Source organism: Mesoplodon mirus (assembly GCF_964341445.2).
Source record: "Mesoplodon mirus genome assembly, chromosome: 3".
In the NCBI taxonomy this organism is placed as follows: domain Eukaryota; kingdom Metazoa; phylum Chordata; class Mammalia; order Artiodactyla; family Ziphiidae; genus Mesoplodon; species Mesoplodon mirus.
In genome coordinates, this window is record NC_138978.1 from 142,365,757 (window position 1) to 142,376,608 (window position 10,852).

Consider the following 10,852-nt stretch of genomic DNA (forward strand, 5'->3'; position numbering starts at 1 on the left):
AATGTTGAAATTCTTCAAAATTCGGTTCTAGGCCATTATGTCCTCTCACTCTAGAACTCGTAATATGATTTCACAGAAACACACAGCTTCAGTTACCAACTCCATAAAGTTTGGACATTTGTGTACCTGAGACCTCTAATCTGAATTCTGTAAATCCAGTTGCCTATTTAACATCTAAATCTGTTCATTAAAAATATACATAAAGCTAAATACTCATGGTCTCCCTAAACTGCCGAATCTCTCCTCCTTCATTTTCATTTGTCTTAGTGTGTAGTGACACCATTCACCCAGTTGTATAAACCAGGCACCTAACAATAATCCTTGAGTTCAACCTCTCACATCAGCCACTATATCCTATCCATTATCAGTCTTATCCATTTTACCTCCTAGATACTTCCTTAATCTATCTAATGTTCTCTATCTACTCATCATTGTAAGTGGTAAATTAATGCATGAATATAAATTTCCCTGATTGCTTTGCTTGGTACCTATAGTTTTTATGGCATAAAAATTTATATAAAAAAACCCCGTTCATCTTCCCAATATCTTCCCTTCTGTTCCTCCATCCTCCTGTCCCCATGTCAAGCAAGTATACAGGACTCCCTAGAAACCTCTTCCTCAGGAAATATGCCATTTCTAAGCATCCAGGTGTGAAGGAGGAGATTACAAGGCAGTTGGAGGATTAAAAGCCAGTGAGTACAACAAGCACTGCCTGACACTACCTTGTTACTGGATAGAGCCTTGGAGCTGCACCAACTCATTAGAGGGATGTAGTTGAGAGAGATATAGGGAAGGCATATAATACGCATGGTGTATCTATCTCATGAAATATTTCAGCATCCCAAACATTATACAGGAACATTTATAAATGGGACATGAAGGTACGGGTGTCCCGGTCTCAGAAGACCAGAAGGACCTCCACAACACTTTCATGTTACAGGGTTTTTATACCACTGTGGTTGTATAAGGTACATCTAATAATGGCTGAGTCTAAATTCTCTACCTGCTCAGTTATTTAAAGAATTAAATTCATTTAAATCAAGGGAAGAAACAGTAGGTTTATAGCAGCTCATAACTGCTTATTTTTTAAAAAATTTATTTATTATTTTTGGCTGTGTGTTGGGTCTTCGTTGCTGCACGTGAGCTTTCTCTAGTTGCGGAGAGTGGGGGCTACTCTTCGTTGCAGTGTGCGGGCTTCTCATTGCGGTGGCTTCTCGTTGCGGAGCATGAGCTCTAGGTGCGCAGGCTTCAGTAGTTGTGGCGCATGGGCTCTAGAGCGCAGGCTCAATAGTTGTGGCACACGGACTCTAGATTGCAGGCTCAGTAGTTGTGGCGCATGGGCTTAGTTGCTACGCGGCATGTGGGATCTTCCGGAACCAGGGCTGGAACCCGTGTCCCCTGCATTGGCAGGTGGATTCTTAACCACTGCGCCACCAGGGAAGCCCCTTAACTGCTTACTTTATGTAGAAAAGCTGTCACCAGTATATGGCAAGAACTTTGCTTGTATAATTTTCACTAACTGGTATAATACACCTTCTACAAGAAAACTGAAAAAGAATGAATTAGGGAGCAAAACATTTTTATCCTTTGAGCCATTCTGTTTTTAAGGGTTCTTGTAAGCTGATGTTTTATCTCTGGGAGAAAGAAAAAAAAATTTAATTGGAAATTTAGAGATTTTTTTTTAAACCTAAAATGAAAGATCTTGGTAGTAATTGAGTGTATAGTATTGTGTCATATGCTTTATCATTCAATTTATAGAACTAATTGCCCATGTGTTCCTATAATAAGGGAGGAAAAATAACGGTTTTAGTCCCATTATAGATATTGCATGATAAAAAGGGAATGATGACCATCTCCATTTCCAAAGGGAGAACAGGAATTCAAAACATGCTATGCCATAAAACGTTTAATTCAGCATTTTAAAATATTTTGAGCATTTTGAACTCAGTGTTTTTGTAACTTCTAAAAAAGTATAATGTATATACATAATTTCCACACATTTAAAATGAGTTGTTAAATTGTTAAGACCTGACTTCTTTCTCAAAATTAAGGTATGGTAGTCAGACCTGAGAATAGCCTCCAGAGGGCGACCAAGTTTCATCCCTGCCAACAACTGCATCAAAATTTAACATTGCTTCCAACAAAAGCGAGGACTTTCTAAAGTTAAAATTGGAAAAGCCAGTGATAATAGTTAATCCTTGAAAAAGTACCATGACCCAAAGTCTGAATAGCTCTGCAAATATTGGTTGTTTAAGAAGGAGACCACCGATAATTTGATGGTTTAGGAGAGCAAGGGCCTTTGAATCTAGACAAATCTCACAAAGCTACTAGATCAGCAGAACTTGTCATCAGTTCACGCATGCTCTAATTTTCCTGCTCACTGAAGTCTACCTATTCTAAGCACCTTGTATTAGCAGGGTTTGGCTCTTGCATTTCAACAGACGTAAGGCCTTAAACTCAAGGGTCAGCTCTACAATTGGTTGATATATTACTTTGTAAACAGAGTTTCATCTACGGAATGGGATAAATATCTTCCTTATGTCTCATTGTTTTGTGAGTATTAAATTAGATAAATATATGAAAACACTTGACACAATGACTGGTAGGTCAACTTACTTTCTGCCCATTTCTTTTGCCCTTCCTTTTTTTCTCCTTAAATTGAGAAAGATAGGATCTTATCATGTCATTCACTTCAGTGTTTTAGTGCTATATCACTCTTCCATTACTTTTCCCCAAAGTATATTTTTAAAAATCTCACAGAAATAAAGTAGTGATTAAGTTTAAAAAATTATTTCTCAATCCCTAGACAGAAGTATATCTAATAAAAGTAGGTTTGTTAATCCTTGACTGATAATGACTAGAAAATAAAGAAGTACTTCTAATTGGGCAATCCATCCAATTGGCTCTCACCGTGTACCAATGGATTATTTTTTTTCTACGTGTTTCATCTTTATTAAAGCTACAACACAGAGAACATTAGTTGAGTTTACCTTGTAACTGCCCTTTCTCATTATTCCTGACCTGTATCTAACTAGCAGACAATTACTTTTGATTCTTCTGATAAAGTTTCTAAAGCATTGCTTTTCTTTACTCCTATAGATCATGCCTTTATAAAATAACCTTCCTGAAGGTAATGCTAATTTTAACTACTGATCAAGATGGCCTTAATGTTTCCCTCAGTTTGGCTAAACTTCAGACAGGTTTTTTCTTTACCATAGGCCCTTAACCTCCCTTTTCTGAAAACATTTACTTTAAGAAACTTGAAATTGTAAATTCTTTCTCTGCCCCTTTGAGATGTAAATTTTCTCCTAGTCACTTGATAATTTTCCAACCCAGAAATGTCTTTCTCAAGGACCTGGGAGTCAGCTCTTTGAAATATAACCTTCAAGAAAGGTACTGCCCCTAGTTCCCAGTCTCTGTGGGGAGTATAGGAGCCTAACTTTGATAAGAGCCAAAGCAAACAGAGATGGTCTAATTATATTGACCAATCTCTTCCCCAGCATCCTCTACTATTTTTCCTACAGCTCATCCTGGCATCTAAAAACTTCCGTGCCTTTTGTTTCAGCAGAACGGAGTTCAGTCTCTCTCCCCTATTACAGAATCATCTTGAGTAAAGTACTCCTTGCCTGTTTAACCATCTGGTGCAATTTTTCTTTGACATCACTCCATCACATACTCCAAACTGCCTACCACTTTCAGAGTAATCTTATAAAACTTTGTATATGTGCTGCTGAAGTGAGCACAATCTTTATAGAACTTTGACTCACTCCCTATTTCCTGTGGCATGAAGCCCACCATTCAAACTTCTCCACAGTCTTATACCTTCCAAACTCATTAGTGTTATCTTCCAATTCCTGAATTCTCTCCTCCAATAATATTAGTACATTTTCTTCCTAAACGTGGCTAATATTTCCCCATTTTGAGATTTCATGTCTATTCTAATTTTTTTAATATTTGGAAATTTTATTATACTGTATTTGCCTATAACAAATAAAATAGAAATTGTTTCAAGTCTTTGCAGATAAATTTAGTACAGGGTATTAAGAACACCAGTGATGAAACTTCTGAGAAGTAAAGAAGGGCCACCTAGATAATGGAGTGATTAGTAGGAACAGGAATTTACTTTTACCCCTATGCTGGAAAGGCAAAGTTAAGGAGAGGGTTGTAAAGGAGTCCAGGGCCAGGTTAAATGATCATCAATGGCAGACCATACCAGTTCTGTCTCATTGGAGTTGGAGCCGTGGAAGTTACACAGTTGCTGCTGGAGAATCTTCACAAAGTAGAGGAAGAAAGGGAGAAATCTCGTAGCTTATCCCTAAACTCCCATATACCATCAGTTGCTTCTTTTTGGCTGCGGCTGATCAGAAGTGAGCTGCCTGTATGAGTCTGCTATCATGTGATACAAAACAGATTCAAGAAGGAACAATGACTACATTCAAGAAAAAGCAGTCCAAAACTAGTATTTTTGCTTGAATGTTGTGCAACAGTCTGTTTTCTGTATTTTTTCTAACTTTATTGAGATGTAATTGACATATGGCATTGTGTAAGTTTAAGGTGTACAACTTGTTGGTATGTTACATGTTGTGAAATGATTACCACAGCGGAGCTAGTTAACACAACTCCATTACCTCACATAAATTCCATTTCTTTTTTTCCATGAGAACATTTAAGATCTACTCTCTTAGCAACTTTAAAGTATATAATACAGTTCTGTTAACTGCAATCACCATGCTGTAGATTAGATTCCCAGAAATTCATCTGCTAACTGGATATTTTACCCTTTGGTCAACATCTCCCCATTTCCCCCAACCCCAACCCCTGGCAACAACCATTCTATTCTCTGTTTCTCTGGGTTTGGCTGTTTTAGAGTCTACAATTTAGTTATATCATACAGTATTTATTTTTCTCTCTCTCACTTATTTCACTCATCATAATGCCCCAAGGACCCATAAATGTTGCAAGTGGCAGGATTTTCTTCTTTTTCATGGCTGAATAATATTCCATCTATGTACATACCACATCTTCTATATCCATTTATCCATGTATGGACACTTTGGTTGTTTCCATTTCTTGGCAATTGTGAATAATGCTGCAATGAACGTGCAAGTGCAGATATCTCTTTGAAATAGTGATTTCATTTTCTTTGGATATATATATACCCAAAGCAGGATTGCTAATATATGCTAGTTTTCTTTTTAATTTTTTGAGGAGACTCCATATTGCTTACCATAGCGGCTGTACCAATTTACATTCCCACCAACAGTGCACAAGGGTTTCCTTTTCTGCATCCTTGTCAACATTTGTTACCTCTTAGTCTCTTTGAGGTGATATCTTGTTGTAGTTTTGATTTGCATTTCCATGGTGATTAGTGATGTAGATCATCTTTTCATGAACCTGTTTGTGATTTGGATGTCTTCATTGGAAAAAATTTTATTCAGTTCTTCTGCCCAAGTTTTAATTGAATTGTTTGAAAATCTATCTATATCTATATCTATATCTATATATCTATATATAGATATATATATATATAGCCATTGTATGAGTTCCTTATATATTTTGGATATTAACACCTTATCACATACATGATTTGCAAATATTTTCTCCCATTCTGTAGCTTGCTCTTTCATTTTGTTGATTATTTTTCTGTGTAGAAGCTTTTTAGGTTGATGTCGTTATATAACAAGTTGTATAACAAGTTGTATATAACAGGTTATATAACAAGTTGTATTTCTCTTGGTGATTTTAAGATTCCCTTGTTATCTTTAACGTTGACATTTTAATTTTGATATTTCTTGGTATGGATCTCTTTAGGTTGATCTGCTTTGGAGCTCTCTGGGCTTCCTGTATCTGGATGTCTGTTTCTTTCCCCAGGTTAGGAAAAGTTTTCAGATATTATTTCTACGAATGTTTTCTGCCCCCTTTTCTCTTCTCCTTCTGGAGTCCCTATAAGGTGAATGTTATTCCATTTGATGTGCCATAAATCCCTTAAGCTATATTCATTATTTTCATTCTTTTTTCTTCCTTATTCTCTGGTTGGATGAGTTCCTCTGACCTGTCTTTGAGTTCACCTATTCTTTCTTGTGCTTCATCTACTATATTTCTAAGTTCAGTTATTGCATTCTCCAGTTCTGTGACTTCTATTTGGACCTTTCTTATATCTTCTGTTTTTTTCATTGAAGTTCTCACTGTTTTCATCCATTTTCTTCTGAGTTCAGTGAGCATTTTTATGACCATAACTTTGAACTCTTTATCAAGTAAATTACTTATGTTCATTTCATTAAGATTTTTTCCTGAGGTTTTATTTTGTTCTTTTTTTGGAGTATAGTCCTCTCTTTCTTCATTTTGCTTGACTCTCTGTGTTGGTTTCTATGCATTAAGTGAAATAGCCACATCTCCCAGTCTTGAAGAGCTGTGTGACAGATGAACCTTGTCATTTAACCCTGTCTACTCTTGGTTGCCTTTCAAACCTTTGTGATTGTCTAAGCAGTTTATTTTTAATAGGCATGGCACACCATCCCAGCAGTTGAGGGTGTGCCAAGACAAATAAGCATCCCAAAGGGGAGGATCTCAGGCAGCACCTAGATTCAGGTTGATAGGAAGCCAGAAAATTTGGTAACAGCTTTTAAAGAATGCAAATATATTCAGTCTTGTGAGATTGCAAGTGTAAGCCCTGCTGGGCCCCAGAAGCAAGCAACCTGAAGGTGTTCCCTGGGGAGCAGTCACAAGAAAACAGTGCTTCAGATAAGTGTACAAGCTCCATTCTGGGAGATACCAGTGAACTGCAGTAAGGCAGAGTGAGGGTGGAAAGATGGTACCCCCAGGCTACCTTCCCTGAGAGCACATCCGTAGTCTCTAGATGTGTGCTGAACCTGAAGCCTGCTCTTAAGTCTTGTCCCTACTAGCAAATAGGCTTTTTTCATGTAAAGGCTGGGGCTGTGTCTCAGTCTAATTTGTAATGGTACATCCTGGGGTGGTATCCTGCAAAGAACTGTCTCTCCAATTGTTACAGTCCCATGGGACCCAGAAAAGAAATCCCTGCTGGCCTCCAGAGCCAGGTGATCAAGGAGCATCCCCTGAGTGGAGGCCACAAAAACGGGATCTCCCGTCTTGGAGATTCTGGCTCTCTGGAGCACATCAGAAGGAAAGTGTGAAGATGATGCTTACTGGCTGGAGTGAGGCGGTGGGAAGAGTGCAAAGATGACACCATTTGAATAAAGGGAAAGAGGGAAAAGAAAAAAAAAGAAAAAGAAGAAGGAAAAAATATATATATAGCAAGACAGAGGAAGAGCAGGGAAGAAGGAGCCAGATGGCTGGAGCACAAAGTTGTCACCTGCAGGAAAGGAAAAAGGGGAAAAAAAGATGGCACCTTTCAGTTTTATCAAGGCAGAGAGAGCGCAGGAAGATGGCACCCGCCAGCCTGTTCCAGCAGGCCCCTGTTTCTCAGATTAATGCTTTAAAATTGGGAAGTGAATCTCTTTCACAAAAAGTCAGAGTGCTTTTCAAAGGGCTGCTTCTGCACTTGGCCCTCGGGCAGGTGAGTCTGTGCACAGGCCCTTTAAGAGCTGTTCCTCAGTTCACCACAGCCCTGTGGGTCTCATGGGATGTGCCTTGTTGGTCTTCAAAGTCACATGTTTTGGCGGTCTGTCTCTCAGGTGCCAGCCTTAAAATTTGGAGTGCCCAATGTGGGGTCCAAACCCTTCACCTCTCAGGAAGAAGCTCCAGGTTTTGAGTTCCTTCCTAATTGTGTGTCTCCACACCAAGGATGGGGTTTATGGCAAAACTGTGTCTCAGCCTTTCCTACCTGTTTTGATGTGGTTTCCCTCTGGTTTTCCTGATGTGAAGGGGTTGCTCCACCATCTTTTAGTTTTCTTCAGAGGAAATTTTTCCATATGTAGCTGTAGATTTGGTGTGTTTGTGGGAGGAGGTGGGTTCAGGATCTTCGTCTGTTGCCATCTTGAACTGGAACCTATTTAATATGTTTTAAATTTTGGTTTTCAATCGTTCAGTTTGTTACTAGTATATGGAAATATGATCAATGTTGGGTATTAATGTTTATGTATTGATTTTATATTCTGAGATCCTGCTAAAGCAAGTTATTATAATTTATTATGAGTCTACTTATACATTCCTTGGAATTTTCTATGTAGACAATTATGTCATCTGTAAATAATGACAGTTATATTTCTTCTTTTCTAATATGTATGCCTCTTTTTTTCCTTTTCTTGCTGTACTACACTAACTAGAATCTAAAGTGCTAAGTTGAAAACTAAGATAAGAGTGGACATTCTAACCTTGTTTTTGAACTCAGGGAAAAGCATTCATTCTTTCACCATTTCATGTGATGTTAGAAGTAGGTTTTTTGTAGATGTTCTTTATTAGGTTGAGGTAGTGACCTTCTGTTCCTAGTTTTCTGAGCATTTTTAATGTGAAGGGGTGTTGAATTTCATTAAATGCTTGTTCTGTATTAATTGGTGTGACAGTATGTGTTTCTTCTTTAGACTCAATATGGTAGATTACATTGATGATTTTTTACCATTGAACAAGGCTTGCATCCCTGGAATAAATTCCACTTGGTCATAGTCTATTATTCATGTGGATTCTGATGGTAGGTATTCTTGTGGATTTCTTCTAGTAGGGTAAATTATGGTTCCTCAAAAACGTCCATGTTTAACCCCTCCTATAACAATATGTGAACGTTACCTTGTATGGAAAAATGGACTTTGCAGCTGTGACTAAGTGAAAAATCTTGAGATGAAGAGATGATCATAAATTTTTGGGGTGGGCTATATATAAACACAAAGAGCTGTATAGGAGGGCCACAGGAAGAGTCAGAGTTGGAGAGACCATGTGATGAGGGAAGCAGAGATTAAAGTGATGCACTTTGAAGATGGAAGAAGGGACTAATTCCAAGGAATGCAGGCAGCTTCTAGAAGACAGAAAGGGAAAGGAAACAGATTCTCCTGTAGGGCTTCAAAAGGAACAAGCCCTGAGACACCTGGACTAATAGCTGACTACTAAGCTGCAAAAACTTTCTTTCACAAAGGGTCAAGGAGGGCTGGGAGCACATATGTGCTGCCCACCTGGACAGAGGAGGACCTGTGAGGCTGACCTACAGATTCTGTGGAGGTGGAGAGACATGAGCCCCTTTCTTCTCCAAGCTCTTTGCAGGGTCCAGCAGAGAGTCAGGCCACCTGTGGAAGCCTGCGGCCCCAGTATTGCATGCTGGTGGTGTAGGGGTCGTGTTCAGGGAGTCTCTGTTGTCCTAACACCTGCCTGGGTCCTGGGGAAGGAATCAGAACTCAGAAGCAGGAGAAGAGCCTTTGGCCAGCAGGGAAGCGGGGGTGAGGCCCAGGGCAGGTCCATAAAAGATCAGAGCATCTCAGTGCTTTAGGAGGAAGGGGCTTCAGAGGTGGGCCAGCACAGGCTGTGACAGAGGCTAAGCAGACTGGGAGGGGAAGCACTTCTGGGAGACAGCAGGGGTCTACTCCCTGCCCCTCATTGTTTGCTCCTCTCACTCTAATGAGCGGGTCATTTCCCCTGCTCTGATGAGTCGAAGTCTCTGCCGGCACCCACAGGACGGTGACTGAGGCCTCCACACTCCTCAGCATGGATCCCAACTCCCACTCAGATCTGGGGCCACAGACACCTCTCCCACCCCCTGCTGCCCCTGTGAGCAAGCTGTTCTTGTGAAACGTGGTCATAGTTTGTTAGGAGGATCTGTTTTCTATGGGGATACAAACCAGTGTTGATACCAGTACACACACATGTCCAGCCATGGGTGGAAAGGGAAGGGACAGTAGTTCTGGGGTGTCTTTGCAGACCCGTAGGCCCCTAATGCCAGTCCCCACAGCCACAGCCAGATGGGTCCTCCTCCCTCAGTTGAACGAGATGCTGCTGCACAGAAATCCCACAAGTTTCACAAAGGGGCCCAACTGTCCTTTCCCTTATACACACCTTTAACGGGTGCCCCATGAATTTCCCCACACCCATTCCCCTTGTAGCACCCTCATTAGGATTAAGAGGTAGCGGCCTCCACCACTCTCCACATTGCAATAATCCCAGTGGACTAGAGGATGCTCCCGCTACGATGAGGCAGACAGTCCTGTCCCCATGGCCAAGACTTTTCCTCTCTGGTCAGGCCACCCACACAGGAAACCCTGGATGAGCGGAGGGTCATCCCAGCGCCGTCGCCTGGCCACTTCAGGGAAGCAGAGAGAAGCTCCATAATGACAAGGGCTGTCTCCAGGCTCCATCCTAGAAACTGGTGAGTGTCCAGAGGGCGGAAAGGCACAAAAGCAGCTCTGCCTCCCCAGAAGGTTCAGGGATGCAGCAGATGGTACAGGTGCCCCAGAAGGGCCCTAGCCAAGCAGGCGTTAGAGAAGGGCATGATGAGGGGGTCCCTGGGGCAAGTGAGAGCTGTGCGTTCCCAGGAGCAGCCTGAGGAGTCCTTGTCTATGTGGAGGAAAGGTGTGGCCACCTGTAGATCCAGAGCTCCTGTGACCTCCCTCATCCTTCCTTCCTCTCAGGATCGCTCTCTGTGGAGCAGCTCAACACCAACAAGATGACAGTGGCCTGAGAGCATTTCCCACGAAAACGATCTTTGTTCACAATTTACATACATCACTCCAAAGGTCCTCCTCCCATCCACACCTGGCCACACCCACCTCCCCCACCTCCCTAACCCCCCACAATCCCGCTCCCCCTCCCCACCCTGGTGGTCCTGCCCACCCTCCCTTCCCCCCACATCATCCAGGATCAGCAGTGGGAGGAGGAGGAGCCCTAGGCTCCCCTGGAGGGCTGGCCCAGCTGTTCCCTACTGGCTGCAGTGCTGCTTCTTCCTCCACCCACGCTT

At 41.3% G+C, this 10,852-nt stretch overlaps 1 protein-coding gene across 4 annotated transcripts in view; it reads left to right on the forward strand.

Annotated features, from left to right (window-relative positions):
* LOC309801410 (uncharacterized protein) overlaps positions 1-10,616 on the forward strand; it is a 102,253-nt gene extending 91,637 nt beyond the window's left edge. For 2 of the 4 annotated variants that reach the window (XR_014293579.1, XM_082616246.1), the window contains 2 exons: positions 10,139-10,264; positions 10,527-10,616. Coding sequence is in view for 1 of the 4 variants with exons in the window: in XM_082616246.1 (XP_082472372.1) it covers positions 10,139-10,227 (89 nt within the window). In the remaining 3 variants the exon portion in view is untranslated. Of the gene's footprint in view, positions 1-7,009; positions 8,458-8,498; positions 8,606-10,138; positions 10,265-10,526 lie in introns of those variants that run through there. The other 2 variants (XR_014293577.1, XR_014293578.1) reach the window with 2 other exon arrangements.
* Positions 10,617-10,852: the final 236 nt, after the last annotated feature.